Source organism: Parambassis ranga, chromosome 21 (genome assembly GCF_900634625.1).
Source record: "Parambassis ranga chromosome 21, fParRan2.1, whole genome shotgun sequence".
In the NCBI taxonomy this organism is placed as follows: domain Eukaryota; kingdom Metazoa; phylum Chordata; class Actinopteri; family Ambassidae; genus Parambassis; species Parambassis ranga.
Window position 1 is genome coordinate 4790203 of NC_041041.1, and position 18625 is coordinate 4808827.

The following is an 18625-nucleotide window of genomic DNA, read 5'->3' on the forward strand; positions in this document are numbered from 1 at the left end:
TGTTTGGAAGACATCTTTCATGTTTAGTATGCTCGTGCCTTCAATATGACCCCCTTCACAGTCAATCAAGTGACCTACAAAAGTAACCTACATCACAGATCTGCAAAATATTTTACTCTTGCAAAACAAGTTCCAGCCTGTTTCCATTAGCTTTGAAATTTACTGTCTTATGTCACATGCAGTGCAGTTCATCAGCATCATAAACTACATCAGCTGCTTTGTGTGGTAACTGTATTAGGGCTGATAAATCGATTCATAGATTAATTGGCATGCGATGTGATGATTCAGCATCAATTAATAAATCTTCAAAAATCAATCAACGGAGAGATTAGGAGCAGACCTCAGACTTAGACCAAAAAATGGCGGCCACTAATGACACGCTTAGGTTTAAAAGCTGCAGAGTAGAAACATTTCAGTCACGTTCACATTACAGTACTGCCGTGCTAAAACTTCCTGTCTCACAGAGGATCCGCTCCTGTGCCGTGGCACATTAGTGTGTTAGAGAAATTACTTTTGTTGCAGTCTGGCGCTAAACAGAAATTAGCACTAATTATTATTATTAGTTATTTATTTACTTATGTATTAAATGCGCTTTTACAAACATGTGTGAAATCAAATGTGTGTTTTTGGTTAAGAAGTCTTCTATTTTCTATGGGAAAGCCACATGTTTTATGTTAAAAAATGTCACCTGTGTTTTATAATACAGAAAAGATTGAATGGGTTTACCCTCAAATAATGGTATTTACAAATACACATTGTTTTACAAGTAGCTAGACAGTGAGAAAAACAAATCTATCTGAAAAGATTAATCAAGATACATCGATGAATCGTCGCACCCTGAATCGTAATCAGATCGAATCGTGAGGCGCCTTAGATGGCACACCCCTACCTTGATTACCTTTAATTGAAAAACATTCACCAGCTATTGACCTCTTTAAATAATACTGTGTTTCACTTTATCCAGCAAGCTATCATCCTTTCACTTGTCGGATACATATCCTTAAAACCAGCTCAACCACTTAAAATCATGATGCCTCTCTGATCACTCCTCTCTTCAACTTCAATAGGGGCTCTGGCTCTTCCATATGCAGATATGTATTAGCTAAAATTGCTAGTGATTGGTTAACCATGAAGTTTAGAAACGTGAAATGCGCTCAAACAGTCCTCCACACTGAAAGGAGCCACTGGAGATGGCACATTGGGCGCATTGTTATACAAGGCAGAGAGGCTGGGAGTGGGTAATGCACCTGTTACACAGGAAGTTCAGCATCCCTGCTTGCCCCACTGCTACTCTGATGGTCTAAACAGTTTGAAAAACCAATGGCTAGATCATGATGGTGATGCTGATGGCCAGTCAATGTTACAAGAAAACACTTACAGTTACTTTACACAAGGGCAGGACTGAGCTAAACCATTCTTTACATTTATAAATATCATAAAACATACTATGTAACAACATCTGTTTTAAGGAAGATGCTCACTGTAAAGAAGACAAGTCCAGATATTTCACGTCTGAAGCAAATGGGAGTAGGTGGCCTACATTTCAAACCACAGCTCTTGTTACCAGTGATGAATCACTGCGCTGCACCTACACTGCAAAGCAAAAGGTTCTTTTTTTTTCTGAGTGGAAATTTCATGCAGGGCTATGTGGAACGGTTTGAAATGCTCTACAGACAGTGGTAGGGAAAACCTCACAGATCATCTGAGGTTCAGTTTAAGTAACAAGCAGCTGTCATAGCATGAGGTGGTAAGTAAAGATTATCATCAAAATAATGTTATTTCCAAAATAACACTGGAGTCTGATATTTCCTATGGCGACCTTTAAGAAATTCCACACTTTATGTCACCGTTTGGACAATGTTTTATTCAGTAGGGCAGCAGGAACTTGTACAGCATGATTTTTTTTTTTTTTTTTATTTGTGGTTAGTGTGTAGAAATGTTAGTAATGTTTTCACATTGACTTGACAGTGTTGTAGTTAATCCCCAGGGCATTGTGTCTTAGGTCTTAACACTTATTGAATTATTATTTCAATCTGCCCTTTGATTTAAAATCTACGGTAACAGAGAATGCTTTTGTTAATTTGAATAATTATATCATGTATGCTTGCCGTTGTATATTATTTAAATAATGACACATGCTCTTAATTAAAGTGACAAAGGAGCTCATTAACTTTTACTTTATAATTTGCATACATTGTAGAACTTAATTTGCAGTCTATATGTGCATTTCTAAATGTATTTCTGCAGGATACATGTATTGAAAAGAAAAAAACATTAAAGATTGATTGAGGTAAAACATACATAGAGCTCCATAGCTGACCTTTTACACCTCAAACACCAATCAGAAGAACTTTCTGGGATTTTACTGGGAGTGTTTTGGCCGAGACTTCCTTGTGTCAGCCATGAGAACAGTATCTCTCACTTCCCTTTAGGGGAAGCCGTTCGAGTAAGCCCTCAGGAAATGTGTCAAGAAACGCTATTTATTGCAGAAGGTCAGGTTGGCTGAGACATGAACTATGTCGGAGAAATCACACAGGACTTTAGTAAAATGTAACCTGTCCAATCCCACAGATGAGAATTATGGGAACAGCTGGCCGGGTGTGCTTTCTGACTGCACTGCTCTCTCTGGCATTATCTGTTGTACACAGTGAGTACTGATTAACAAAGGTCTTCTAAGTGCTTTAACAAATCTTCCGTCTCAAAGAACAAACCCAGCTTTTGACTGCGTGACACACAGCTACTCTCCACTTTATCTTTTGTTGGTCCAGTTGAGCAACAATATTTGATGACTGAGGAGTTTTAGTTTCAGTACTGCTTCAAAAGTCAAAGAAATAACTTGGCAGTCTGTTGGTAAACAACTTGGTAAAGAGAGAAAAATATACAGTCAAAGCTCCTAAAACATATTTTGCTTTGCTTGATACAAACCGAAAGTAACCACTCACAACTTGTACGGCAACTTTGCTGTTGTTCATAACGTGTTAAACAAGTTATGAACGAGAATAACACCTGACGGATCTGCTTACTATAGGACTTTTCATTTGTCAGATACAACAAGGTATGACATGACTAAACATATGTAGCACCACAACATTGCAAATGTTTCTACATACATCCTATAGTAGATGGTATAATAAATACATAAACATCATAAATATGTGGATAAGTCAAAACTCTTAAACAAAACCACAAGAGAGCGACTAGCCAGTGTTAGCTACTCAGTGCTCTCCCACCGACAGCCAGACAGTTAGCCAATTACATTAATAATTGACATAAATTATCTGTCGGCAGTAGCTGTCACTACGCCGTTTTCTCTCTACACTGTCTTACAGCAACAATTTTAAAACCCGTTCTGCCTCATTTCACGACAAGAAATGACCTTTGACAGATGTTGATTTTTAAAGTTGTGCAGCCTGTGGTTTATTTTAAAGCGCCTGCCATTGCAGACTAAATAGGTCATAGACAGCAAACATTTAACAGTTGAGTCGCCAGGAAACTCTTACAGCACCTGAAAGACGTCATGAAAAAGGAAATTGTTCAGTAAATAGCCAGCTGTGCAAGGAAAGCTGAGTAAATCACACCTTAGGCTTCCTTTTGATCTACAGTTCTTGTTGCAGTCATAGACAGAGTAAAGAGACGCCACTAATAACCACAACTGCCTGGCAGTCCTCCCATCCATCTTGCGCTCTTAACCTAAACTAAATTTGCAGAGATTAGAGACTGAGATTAGATTAGAGAGATCTTTTAACTGACATGGCCTGTGTGTGTGTTTGCGCACGTCTCACATAGCCACCAGTATTATAAGGTGTCTTCAGCAGTGGTTCAGGGGACGACAGGAAGGCCTGGTTCTTAAAAAAAACTGTTTATAAAAAAAGTACAAAATGTTTGATGGAGACGGAAGATGTTTACCACAGAGTTTCACAACATGCGCAAGCCAAATGCAAACTAATGTGTTTGATGTAGCATAGGAAAATCTGGCAGGCAGTGTTACATCTTGTATTTGTATCTTTTTGGAGTTAGTTTATCTTAAAGCAGATATATTTAACTTTATGTGACTCAGCTTTAGCTCCTCAGTCTGGTTTGTTGGCAATAAAGTGGTTTAATCAGTTCTCATTCAGGCAGCCAGCGATGCAATGCTACACTCAACAAAAATATAAACGCAACACTTTTGTTTTTGCTCCCATGTTTCATGAGATGGACTTGAAGATCTAAACTTCATTCCAGATACACAATATTACCATTCCTCTCAAACATTGTTCACAAATCTGTCTAAATGTGTGATAGTGAGCACTTCTGCTTTGCTGAGATAATCCATCCCACCTCACAGGTGTGCCACATCAAGATGCTGATCTGACATCATGATTAGTGCACAGGTGTACCTTAAACTGCCCACAATAAAAGGCCACCCTGAAATGTGCAGTTTTGTCTCACAGCAAAATGCCACAGATGCCACAAGCATTGAGGGAGCGTGCAATTGGCATGCTGACAGCAGGAATGTCAACCAGATCTGTTGCTCGTGCATTGAATGTTCATTTCTCCACCATAAGCCGTCTCCAAAGGCGTTTCAGAGAATATGGCAGTACATCCAACCGGCCTCACAACCGCAGACCACGAGTAACCACACCAGCCCAGGACCTCCACATCCAGCAGGTTCACCTCCGAGATCGTCTGAGACCAGCCACTCAGACAGCTGCTGAAACAATTGGTTTGCATAACCAAACAATTTCTGCACAAACTGTCAGAAACCGTCTCAGGGAAGCTCAACTGCATGCTCGTCGTCCTCATCGGGGTCTTAACCTGACTCCAGATCGTCGCCGTAACAGACTTGAGTGGGCAAATGCTCACATTCGATGGCGTCTAGCACGTTGGAGAGGTGTTCTCTTCACGGATGAATCTCGGTTTACATTGTTCAGGGCAGATGGCAGACAGCGTGTGTGGCGTCGTGTGGGTGAGCGCTTTGCTGATGTCAATGTTGTGGATCGAGTGGCCCATGGTGGTGGTGGGGTCATGGTATGGGCAGGCATCTGTTATGGACGAAGAACACAGGTGCATTTTATTGATGGCATTTTGAATGCACAGAGATACCGTGATGAGATCCTGAGGCCCATTGTTGTGCCATACATCCATGAACATCACCTCATGTTTCAGCAAGATAATGCACGGCCCCATGTTGCAAGGATCTGTACACAATTCTTGGAAGCTGAAAATGTCCCAGTTCTTGCATGGCCAGCATACTCACCGGACATGTCACCCATTGAACATGTTTGGGATGTGCTTGACCGGCGTATACGACAGCGTGCACCAGTTCCCACTAATATCCAGCAACTTCGCACAGCCATTGAAGAGGAGTGGACCAACATTCCACAGGCCACAATAGACAATCTGATAAACTCTATGCGAAGAAGATGTGTTGCACTGCATGAGGCAAATGGTGGTCACACCAGATACTGACTGGTTCTGAGTCCCCAGACCGCCAATAAAGCAGAAACAAAATGCACATTTCAGGGTGGCCTTTTATTGTGGGCAGTTTAAGGTACACCTGTGCACTAATCATGATGTCAGATCAGCATCTTGATGTGGCACACCTGTGAGGTGGGATGGATTATCTCAGCAAAGCAGAAGTGCTCACTATCACACATTTAGACAGATTTGTGAACAATGTTTGAGAGGAATGGTAATATTGTGTATCTGGAATGAAGTTTAGATCTTCAAGTCCATCTCATGAAACATGGGAGCAAAAACAAAAGTGTTGCGTTTATATTTTTGTTGAGTGTATATATTGATGATAACAGACTAACATCTGTGACAGACAGACACTGGCAAACTAAAGGTTTTCAGACAGATCAAAGAATATCTGAACAGGACACACAGGATCTTGACAAGACTCCACATTAATCAGCCCCTATCTACATTCACCTCAACTGAAATACATGATTTACTCACATTTACCAAGAAAGTCCTTCCTCCTTCCTTCCTCTCATAAACCACAACTGATATCCTGTAAGTTTCAATCCAATCTTCATGCCTGACATCACTTCAACAATATCTATACTAATTATTTCTCTTAAATCCAAAGCTTGCTGTAAAAAACAATGCAAATAAATAAACTGCGTAAAAAAACAATGGGGAGTTGTGAAAACACTTGAGGATGACACAAAAATAAATATTTTAAAAAACAAACACCGAAGTTTCGGACTAACTACCTGCTTGCGTCAATTAGCCTATTAGCAAACATTTGAATGCATGCCAACAATTTACACACAAAGTTATTATCCGCTGTCTTACCTTGTGTTTATTCATGGTGGTCCTCTGTATATAGGGTCCATATCTCCAGCGTCTTATTTCGACGTTTGTATCCTTTAGCAATCCCAACTTTGGACAAGACCATGTCGAGAAAGTGTCTTTAGGGTAGCATTTAGCTAGCTAGCTAGCTAGCATCATGTTACTGCGGCTGCGTAGTTCTTGTTTTGTTTTTGCTGCACAGTTCTCCGGTCAAAACATGTCTGTTTGGAGCATGTAGGGTATTTTCTATGAATTAACACATCCAATCTTTTCCTGGAGGCGAACTTAACGAAGTCTGACAGAACTTATCTCACTTAAGATGCTCACAGAGCCACCTAATGAGCTAAGGCGTAACCAATGGAGCGAGTGTGCACTGATTGAGCGGTACCCAGGTAACAGGTAAATAAATAGAAAGTAGACCCAACGAGTTACTCAAATAAAAACATGTTAATACAAATACAATAGACTAATAGCCAACTTTTACACTATATACTGTACACACAACCTACATCTGAATATAAGTGCCCGACTGTACTGTAAAATAAAAATAATATATATAAATATAATATTGTAATTGTCTTTTTTTCTTTAAGTGCAACTGTCATTTGACTGACTCTAGCCTAAGTGGGTTTTAGGGGAGAAAAAGATGCAGTGAACTGTTTCTGTAACAGTCATTTCACACTGTATAGTGAATGTGGTATACACCATGGTTTTGGTTTCATAACTTTAGGAATTTTTTTCACGCTTGCTCTAGCTAGATGATTCATTTATGAAATGAATGAATATAAGAGGTGAGATGGAGACTGTAGTTTTGTGTTAAATGTGAATGGATTACATTATCTGATTATATTCTTCTAATTATCAATGCTTAAATTAACTCCCTGTGGCACTGATATATGACTGGACTCCCTTTGCAATGCCATGTTCAGGCCACAGGGAGGAGACAGAGATCTACCATGTCAGTGTTGGCCACTTCCTACTGCTGAGGTGTCCACGATCTAACGCTCACTCCAAGGTGATGTGGAGCAGAGGAGAGAGGAGCAATCAGACCATCCCCAGTGGAGTGGAAGTCAGGGATGGATTACTGTGGTTTCTACCTGTACAGATGCTTCATAATGGAACCTACACCTGTGAGAAAAGGTATGGAAAAAGGGAAATCTGTTACAGGATTTGATGCTTGCAGTAACACACAACATAACAAGTGATGTTAGGCCTTAACATTTTTAAAAACACCATGGTAAAAGTGAAAGAAATTAAACAAAATCCATTGTGTCATAAGAGGAATTATCAAAAGAAGAGTCTTGGGTCTTGGTCCTCTTCCAATTTGACAACCAGCATAATGCATAAGTCTCTTCTGGTGTGTAACTAGAGAAAAGTGATAAAGACCAGGGTCCATGCCAGTAGAAATCACATCTGGAGGACCATGAGAGATTGACTCCAGGCTGGTATCAAATAAATGTGAAAATGTCATTTTCAGAAGGGGTAATAATTTTGTCTCCACTGTCTATCTCTGTCTCTGTAGAGATGAGTCTGGATTTTTGGCGGTGAAGTTTGCAGTGTTGGTGTCCAGCGGAGAGTGTCCAGACACATTGGAGTACATAACCATCTCAGAGGGAGTGAGCGGAAGTCTTCCCTGCAAACAGAATGAAATCTTCAAACTGAACACCACAAAGGCCGCACGGTGGATGAAGGTACACATGCACTGCATTTAAGAGCTGTCAGTCCATTGAATGATTATGTTATCAGGGACACAATGACCACACGTAGGAGGCCAGAAGGTGGATTATCATCACTGCAAACATGTGAATATGTAGACTTCCACTTTAACTCAGACAGCAGAGGAGAACTGTGATAAGGGTGATCACAAGCAGCTGATACCAAAATGTAATGGTATGATAACTGCCTATTAATTGGGTTATTGGATGGGATGAAATTAGCTGATAGCTTCTTCGATGATGACATCTAACTGGGTGATCTTTGGTTTGGTTTAGAAACCACAAATAAAGTGTGGTGGTCTATGAAACCACTTTACGCCTTGCTGTGGTAGGTAGTTCAGTGAGTAAGCTCTGCTATATTTCCTTGATTGATGAAACACTGCCCCCTCCTGTTCATATCAGAGACAGGGATCTAGTCTAATGTAATATCTGCTGTTTTATTAAATTATGTTGGCTTTGAATATGAAAAACAACTTTGTTTTCGTGCACAGGACTGCCGTCCACTGCAGCCCCTCTCTGTGGATGAAACAGGCCTCCTGAGGCTGCCGGCTGTCTCAGAGAGTGATTCTGGGAAATACACCTGCCTGGTAGACATTAGCTTGGATGGCAGGAATTACACTGCCGCACACAGCGTCCACTTGACTGTCGAGTACGGTATGTATTATGTTATAGCTCTCTATAGGGGCATCAGACATTGTAGAAGGCCTAGCATTATGAGATCGATCCTCGTGCACTCTCCTTCCCACACTGTTTTGATTTATTGTATGGTCACAGCTATAGTAACCAGTAATTGTACTCTGTTCTTTTTTTTTGTTATGATACAGATCCAGTTTTAACAGAGCCTCAGGTGGTGAAGCCTCAGGAGACAGTATTCATGGTTACAGTAGGCAAGTAACACACTTTACTGACATACACATGCTGCATGGAGGCACATAAATACCACGTGTGTCTGTATGAAAAATCTGAAAGTCTGTCTTTATTACATACCTGCAGTGTAAGACCCCGTCATACAATGAACTGTATATTTCAGCTTTGTGTTGTTTATTTTATGATGACCAGGTATGAGAAAAGACCTGGATTGTTACGCCTACACAGGCTTCAGTGAGGATGGTGAGACGTTCATGTACTGGACTGTGAATAGGACGTTCATAGAGGGCGATGACGATCTCAACGCCACTATAGAATAGTGAGTTTCTGCTTCCTGTTATTTGCTGTTTCAGCTGATACACTGAGACAGATAGCGATGTTAGCAGAGCAACTTAAACACACAAGCTACAGCCAAACTAAGATTATGTAACAAATGCTGCAATTCCAAGACATTCAAAAAACAAGTGCAGCAATCAGCACTTGATATTTGTGTAAACATTAGGCTGTAAATATACAACTCCGTGACTAACTGGTTGCCTGGTCCTGTCCTTTCAGTGGTTATGACCGAGGCAAGGTGTTCTTTCAGTCCACTTTGTTCATCTATAAAGTACGCCGTGAGTTCCTAAATGTGCCCATTCAGTGCTGGGTGAGGAATTCGGTTGGGGAGGAAACAGGCGTGGCTTGGCTTCAGGAAGGTATTCTTCTTTTTTTGTGTGTTTGAAATCTATGTGACAAACAAAAAGATTTACGCAGTATGAATCATTCCTGAGTGTGTTGTGTTTATACATGTTCTCAAGCCACAGGTCTGAATGTTTACTGTGTTTGACTCCGCTCTCTCTCTCTCTCTCTCTCTCCAGCTGACCACAGTGCCCTCTACATACACGTGGCGCTCTGCCTCTCTGTCTCACTGGGTATTCTCGCCCTGGCTGCTGCCCTCTTCTTCTTCAAAGTGGACGTCATTTTGACCTACAGGAAACTGTTAAGTCATTTCCATAAACAACAAGGTAAGTATGTGATGTTCAATCATCTGACAAAGTTGTAACAAAAAGAAAAAAACGAGTGTGGGTGGATGGCATTGAAGACAAATTCTGGGTTCTCTGCAGCTCCAGATGGGAAGCTCTACGACGCCTATGTGACCTTCGTCCAGCCCGACATTCAGAGTTCAGATGACCTGGCGAGCTTTGCCCTGCACATCCTGCCAAAGAAACTGGAGGAAAAGCACGGCTACTGCCTGTACATCAGAGGACGAGATGACTGTCCTGGAGAAGGTGAGTAACAGGCACTTATCTGGTTTACATTTAAAACTGTGACCTAAGCAAAGAATGAGAACAAAGTAAAACACAGAGCTATGATTCCCAGGAAAAGGATCAGGATGCAGGAACACCTGTGTAATTAAAGCTATTGCACGAAGATGGTCAGAGATCTGGCTTGTAAACTGGTTTCTGGTTTCTACTCTCTTACAGCGATGCATGATGTCATTGCTACAGCAGTGAGACAGTGCCGCAGGTTGATAATCATCCTGTCGTCTAACGCCTCAACGGAGGAGGACTTGCCTCTACACAACAACCAGTACCAGCTGTGCTATGAGCAAAAAGTGGGCCTCCATGATGCTCTGATCCACAACGATCCCAGGGTCATTCTGTTGGAAACTGGTAAGGAAACATTGTGTAGCATCTGTCCTGCCCCAGCAGCCTCTCCCTGCTTCGTGTACACACATCACCCACACTGACATCAGCACAGGAGTGATGCACAGCTTGTGTTCATTCCACACAGTCTGTTCCAGGTCATTCTGAGGCTCTCTTCCCATCCCATGAATAAACACAAACCTACAAAATGTCCCATATGGCTAAGAGTAAGCCACATCCCGCGTCTCCCTTGTTTCCAAGTATTTTAATTGGTTGTCAATAGGCCAGTATTGACCGGTCTGATTACAGCTGTAAACCTCAAAAGACATCCATCAATTCTCCCAGAAATATGCTGCTATGTCATATTTGGTATGTTGGTTTCTGAGGGTTTTTTTTCTAAAGGGAAAACATGTTTATAGCATACACACCTAGCTTCTAAATTAGTTTAGCTAAGAAAAATACTGAATATGGGGAAAGAGCTAATCTAATTTTGTCCAGAGGTAACAAAACACACTGAGTGGCAACTTTAAGGCAGATTCATGAATGCATGGTGGCTCATTTTTGCAGTTGAAAATTAGGACTGTTACTGCATGCCTGACAGCTGCTTCCTCTGCTTCCAGACTTTATGGTAAAATAAGCTAATTGGAAATAGTTTTATATTAAATGTATGCCATGATGGTGTCTCATTTAATCTTGTCTAATTTATACTAAAATAAGCTAGTTGGAGGTTTGGATTAGTATTCAATATTCAATGCAAGAACATGAGAGTCGTTCTCCCTCACTTAGGTCTCAACTCTAATTAGCTTAGCATAAATGTGTTTTATGCTAAACTAAGCTATTTAGATTCTTAGAATAGGTTTATAGTAAATATTTCCAGTTGAGTCTAGCACCCATTTTCTCAGATTTTTGCCTATTCTTAGTAGCTATTGCTAAGCTATGCTAAGCTAATTGGATGCTTAGAATAGCCTGATGGAAATGAGAGTGGTATCAATATTCTCATATAGTTCTTAGTATCAATAGGTTCCTTTCTAAAAACCTATTTATTCTCTTCTACCCAAAAAAAGGTGGTCCAGTGGATTACACTCGCCTGCCAGAGTCCCTGCAATATATCAGGAGAAAACAAGGAGCTCTCAAGTGGAACAAAGTGCATCTTGGAACCCACAAACTCACCAAATTGCATTCAAACAGAAACTTTTGGAAGAATTTGAGATACCACATGCCACCAGTGCCTGCAAGATGACTCCAGACTATTATCTAAATCAAGTGGAAAACCCTGAACTTGTCCTGAAGCCATGTGGACTCCATCAGGACAGTTATGCGTGTTTCTTGGAACACTCTGATGTGTGGGAGTGCTGTGCAGCAGTTTCTTTTTCCACCATCATCTGAGCACTCACACAAGTTACGGATGCTGTTTACGGTGTCCTCTCACGTTCTGGGCTTCTTTTAGGTCATAGCCATTACTACCTCTTTATTTACCTTCTGCTAACTGACTCGCAGAGACTGAATGTGATAAGTGTTCATTTATATGTCTTTGTGACTAAGGTAAGTGAAGTCTGCTGTGATGACTGTGATGGCCATGACTGACCACAGACAGACATCAGTATAGTTTGGTATCCGATGACTTCTGTTTTCATTTTCATCTTAGCTTTTTAATCTGGCTCTTACTCAAACGCTGTAATGACTGACAGATCCTAGTTTTATCCCATTTCTGTTTGATTCACCCTTAATAATATAGTGACTGACTTTAAATTGTAGACTTTTAATTTTATGGAATTCATGTTCATCATAGGAGTCACGGAGAGTTTCGGACCCCTCCAAGTCAAGTTCTGATGGGAACATAACAGCAAATACCATAAATCTAGTTGAATACACGGACTGCATGTGTCATGTGTTTGTAGTATTACTACCTTACAAGATGAGCACAACATCTGGTAGTAATATAATTGTATGCTTTGATTCAAAAAGCAAATAAATGTCTGAATGAAACACTCCACATAAGCTGTGATGCGGACTGTGTTTAATACTGACTGTGCTCTGTGTTGGTCGATTCAAGGGGATTTCCATCACCATGTTACTTGAAAGCTGGTGAAGGTTATTTGAATTCAAGTGGGGCACAGGAAGTGAGATGAGAGAAAAGCAGACTACAGACTTTATCTGGCATGCCTTGAAGCTGTGGGCAGCATGATGGATGGAACCAATTCATCATCACATTATCAAGGGTTTTATCAGCTGCAAACTATCGAGCAGCAGGTTGTGCTCTCCCTTGCACAGATCATAAAGTTGAAAGACATAAAGTTACAGCAATGGATTGGGTGACACATTCATGCTGTTGATATCAGAACTCAGTTTGTCAGCCACTGGAGGAAACCAAGAAAGGGCAGAGAAAAACCTGGGACTGGTGATCTGACAACTTCATCATTCTTTTGTTCAACATATCCTGCCCCTTGACAAATGGATGCTACTGCAAATAAAGAAGTGGTGTTAAGTAAAGTTCAGGTTTTCTAAAGAGCTCTTTCAAAGCTCAGTGTGGTGGCTTTGGTCTTCATTATCTTGGCCGTGCCAGACTCTGTCCAACTTACAGTAAATGATGCTATTTACACCTGTCGCTCAACGCAGCCACATCAATAACTGTTTCAGGTTGTACTAGGCATGTCTACTGTCATGAATACACACAGGAGCTCCAGGAACACAGAGGGACCACAGCTTGGAGACGGGGACATCACAGGGGGGACATCACAGGTAAGTAAAACAGGTAGCTTAACAGACAAACTGACAAAGACAAAGGGGAGCACAAGACTTAAAGGTAGGGTAGGAGATTTCATTCTGATGCACTTTTTGTTGAATTAGTGTAACTTCTCTTTACAATCTGATAGCTACCAATTAGTTTGGCAGTTTTGCATGAAAACGAAGAATATGAATAATCTGTGGAAGCTATAAAATGCTAAAAACATCAGCCAATCCTCCGGGTGGACCCTGCATGGAGTATTGGCTGGTTGTCACTTTCTTGCTGCTCTGCGCGCACCAGAAAGGTACGTGCAGACCGCAGCTGGTCTTCAGGTGATGCGCGTCCATGGGATTGGGAGGCGTGGCTTCGGGGTGAGCTCCGAGAGAAAGGGGCATGTGTTTACTTTCCAAATCTGGCTGACTCTCACTGAGTTTTCAAAATCTCCTACCCTACCTTTAAATACACAAGGGTAACAAGACAGAGGTGAACAATCAGGACGGGGCAGGCAATCACAAAACACAGGAGGAGGTCAAACACCCTGAGACACAAGGAAACATTTCAATGAAACAATGCTAAACATACAGTGACTCATGACCTCTCCTGTAAAACTGGAAATCCATGGAATCCATGTGGACTGACTCGCTGTTGGAGCCTCAAGTGGTAATTTCCGAGACTCCAGTTCTTGGCCAAGTCGTGAGTCATCTCATTACAAGATCACATTATGGAGAAAACCCAACAGTTCAAATCAAGTTCTTGGCACAAGCATGGTGGAAAACCTCTATAGCAGGAGAAAAAACCACTGCAGATGAAATCAGAATTGGTGTAGGGCCTACACAATGTCTCCACCCACCCTCGTCGGTATTTTGTAGCCAGTAAAATACCAGTCAGGGTGGGTGGAGAGCAGAGAAGGGGAAGGAAAACGACTTCTTGCATAATTCACGCATTTTTATCACACTGATAAATCAATCACTGTTAGGCAAATACTTGAACTTTTATCACATGTTAACACAGAACATCTTAAGGCTGACACCTTCTTGTACAAACATTTCCTGTTTTCCTGTTTTCTTATCTTGTCTACCTCCTCCCGTCAGACCTCATACATCCTGTTACTTTATGTCTCTTTTTTTGTTTATTTAATTCCTGATAAACTATATGTAGCATTCTTGCTGTCTGTACTCAAATAGTTCCATTTGCATCACATTTCTGATTTGATTTTTCTTGCAAATACAATTTTTTAACTTGCTATTCAATGTGTTATTTAACATACACCGGCCATTATAATAACTGTAGCCACTGTTAGACCAACCTGTGCCAGCGTGTTGAGAAATGATTCAATGTGTACACCTTTTTACAGGTGTTGACATGTAAAATCTAATCTCTGCTTAAATTTACCAAACATCCCATCTTGCTTCACAAACTTCCAGTTAGTTTGTCAAGGATTAGAGGGGATTTGCTTGGGTTTCAGTGTAAACGTCAGATTTCTCAGGTAGCTGGTTCATGCAAGTGTGAGATTTGAGCAATGAACACAAATGGACACATCTTGTGTCAGGGTTTCAGCTCCGAGCCAGGGCTTTTATTTTGTAATTTTGTATTATTTCCTGTATTTTATTTTGAAATCACTGTTTCAGATGTCTTGTCTTCCCCTTCCTCGTGTGTGCGCCTTCCTCCAATATATCTCACCTGTGTCTCATTGTCGCTCCCTCCCAGTTCGTCTTGTGCCTTTGCCAAGTCTACCAGCCAGCGGCCTTGCTTTTGACCATAGCTTGTACTCTGTCTAACCCCTAGCTTAAGCCTTGTGTTTTTCCATGCATGTCCTTAGCGTGTCTGACTAGCCTTAGCATAGCCACTTTTGTACTGTTGCTGCATCTCTGCCTTCCTGTGTACTGAACCCCGCTTGTATTAAAGGACTTGAACTTTACCACTGCCTCCTGTCTAGCACCTACCGGCACCAAAACCCCTCACCACTTAGGCCAAAATAAAAATGGTGTATATCCTTTGCAGAACGGAGTGTAGGGTAGCTTCTGGGATGTACTTTTGAAAAAAAACAAAACATATGTAACCACAAATGCAAATGAAAGCAAAGGGACAACCGCAACATTAATTATAACAAAGCAAAGATTAATCCCATCCTCCTGGGTGCAAGTCTGGACCAAATGTTTTCGCCACCATGCACCCTTTCCCCACCATTTATGGATTTTTACTGGTCTTTATATGCATGTAGGTGAGTTCTATGAGAAAGTTCCATCAGCCACTTGATTATATGGGTCTGGGTGTCTCTGCTTAGACTGCTGCTCCTGCAACCCGGCCTGGATAAGCAGTTTTAAGATGAATGGATGGACGGACGGACGGACGGGTGTATGTATCAATTATCAGTATCCTGCCCTATTAAAAACAGAACAAGTCAGATTTTTTATTTCTAAAATAATAGATTAAACACACACACAAACCTGTAGGTCTATTGCGAAGAGATCAATATATTCATGTAATAAGTGAGAGCAATGGCACAAAACCAGCTCCTTCTCAAACATCTGTGCTTTTGGTGAATCTCATGCAAAATGGAGGGTGTGGTAGAATAACAAAAAGGATCATAATTTCCTGTGACTGAGTGAGGATAAAACCAAGACAGCTCAGAGTCTGTGTGACTACGGACATCCTGTGAACAGTGTTTACACAGGGTTTGATTGGTTTTCTGAACTTGCTCCCAGCACAGAAAGGAATGTTCCGATCCAATTGATAAACTGCGTCAGGCATCTCATTAACTGCGTCATTGTGAGCTGTGGTTGAATCAACATTTTTTCTCAATCACATAGGCTGTTGACGGCAGTAGGATCTACTGTAATTAAGTTATTAGGATGCCCAACCTGATTTTTTTTCTTTTTTAGGTAAAGGTCAGTGCCCTGCCTCAAGACTTACTAACTTACTGTAAACGGGTTAGCTTGGTGTGTTGTTTATTGTTGAGCAGATACCTTTAGTGAGCTGAAAGACGTGGGAGTGGAGGCCAGAAGTCATTGCCATTGTAGCCACCAAAGGTGAGTCAGTTTCCACAGACCTCCATGTAAAAAAAGAAAACAGATATAAACATGCCTGTACATAAAATAATCTATTTATGAGAGTTATGACTCTAAGAGTAGTGACTGGTGAGTGGTGACTCACATCACCACTCACCATATCACTTCACTGGTAGCCCATATATTCTGTGGGTCAATGTGCTGGAGCTGAAGGCAGGTCACTCCCTTAGAACCATTGAACTGTGCAGATTGCATTCTGAAGAAACATGCACAGCAAAAATGCAGAAAAGCAATTACAGCATGCTGTTGAAAGCACTTACGGTCATCCAGTCACCGTGTTTCCTTTTTGAGCAGCACTTAGAGTCGTCTGCTTATGGAGTCTTCTATATGGGCAGCACTTACTGTATGTTCATGTCTTAGAGGGGATTCATCTCTTACACTCTATTGTTGGTTGCTTCACATCATTAGGACTCTACCGCTGTAGTGCATGTTAAGAGTTCCAGTCAGTGGCGTAGGAAGCTTTAAAAATGTGGGGGGGACACCTTCTGTGGGTGGGTGGTGAAAAAAAAAGTACATCAGTATATTTCCTGTGGATTTTAACAGGTTGTTAAACTATTTTACCTACAGAAGTAAACAATGACTATTTCAGAGACAGATTCAACAAAAACTCGGTGACAAACAGAAACTAATTCCAAGTGAAACAACAGTTTTGTCAAACATACTGGTGCTACTACACTAACAGCCTCCATATCTGAGGCCTTCTCTCATTTACAGAGACAAAAAACTGGCAAATCCCATAGAAAAATGAACCAAACTGCTTAATGCAGATAATACTGAAACACTAAAAATACAAACCTTGTGGATGTGTTTATAATGATGCCCTGCCTCATCTGCTACATCAGTGTTTCCCTGTTCATATAATGCCCCACTGTGTCCTGACGGTCCATCACATGTATTTTACTCTTGCTGATAAGAATAGGAGCAGGTGACTATGTGCACTGGCTCGGCGAGGCTGAAGCTTGCAGGCTAACAGGAGCTAACCTGGCCCTTATTACAACATGGGTTAATGCTGAAAACAACTCTAACTCTCCGTGTCTTTGTTAGGAATCTCCTCATGTCCATTGTGTGTGGGGAGGGAGCAGAAAAGGCAACAACATGTCATCAGACAAATAAAACCGTCTACTGTAACTGAAAGTAAACAGCAGCTTCCTCCCAACTTTTCTAAGTTGATTTAACACCAACCTACTTTGTGGGATGACACTGACGTCACCTCCTCCAGCTTCGACCAGCACTGACGGTTCTCTTTGCGGTGTTTTACGCTCGCTCAAAGAAAGCCACTGGCTTTGTTAGGTCCGTTACTATAGTAACGGTATTGCAGCGCTGTGGTAACCAGGAAGACATGGGGTGGATTTCAGCGGTGAGGTTATTCTCTTATGAACCAAGTGGAACGGAGTTTTTCACGAGCAATCGAAACAGCGTTTTAAAACGTGGGGGGGACACGTCCCCCTCTGATATAATGGTAGCGACGCCTATGGTTCCAGTAATGGAAACATGAGAGCAGAGGTATTCTACAGGAAGTGGTGAGGGTTGGCCACAGGGCTGGTTTAAACGTCACCTGAAGAAAAGACCACAAAATGACCAATTCCATAATGACGCATCATAGCCTTCAACAGCATTTCTTTTTGTCAGTGCAGATTACTAACTCCAGGGTTACAGATGAATTCGTATTGTGTGTTTGACTCAGGTATTGTTAGTCAGGGCAGTCTCAGTCTAGATTTGTCACATGTGCTTAGTCAGTGTCTTGACTCAGTTTGAAAATGACATGCCCAAAATAAATAGAGCATATCTCAGCAACCATTAAACCAATGAATAATTTTGGTGTCATAATAAAGGGTGTCATAACACCTGGGAGACTTGCTCAGATGGCACACAGCAAAAATAAAATAATAAATTCCGTTCTTGTCTGTTGAAAATTCACATTTTTACAATGAATATCTTCTTGAAACGATGCAGTTGCAGCACCAACGTTATATCAAGCTGTAGCTAAGCTTGTGTACATTATCTCTGCCAAGTTTCAATTTTATTTTAAGAAAGGGAAACAAAATTACAGAGTTTCGTCCGACCTATGTAGACGGAATTTTTGAAACTTGAAATTTTGAATGAACTTGGAATTTAAATGTTTTGATGAACCAAACAATATATTCCACTTTTATGTCACTATTGGTATAACATCTATAGATTATAAAAGATGTATATTGCAGATCCACATTGCCTAGATATTGCAGGTAATGCCTCGACAATTATACAGTTATACAGGCTCACAACTTCACAATAGACGGGTGGATTAGGATGATTGACACCTCTATCAAAAAGTCAGAACCAACATTTGAAGGGCAGTACCAATAT

The 18625-nt window shown here is 41.1% G+C and overlaps 1 protein-coding gene across 1 annotated transcript; it reads left to right on the plus strand.

The window, feature by feature from the left end:
• Positions 1-1713: 1713 nt before the first annotated feature.
• On the plus strand, positions 1714-12479 carry il1rl2 (interleukin 1 receptor-like 2). The gene is made up of 13 exons (XM_028394575.1): positions 1714-1747; positions 2248-2254; positions 2308-2647; positions 7209-7419; positions 7802-7970; positions 8486-8648; positions 8819-8881; positions 9054-9180; positions 9417-9556; positions 9719-9865; positions 9965-10129; positions 10325-10513; positions 11551-12479. The coding sequence occupies exons 3-13, from the start codon at positions 2572-2574 to the stop codon at positions 11724-11726; spliced, it is 1626 nt and encodes a 541-aa protein (XP_028250376.1). The 5' UTR covers positions 1714-1747; positions 2248-2254; positions 2308-2571; the 3' UTR covers positions 11727-12479.
• The last annotated feature ends 6146 nt before the right edge of the window (positions 12480-18625 follow it).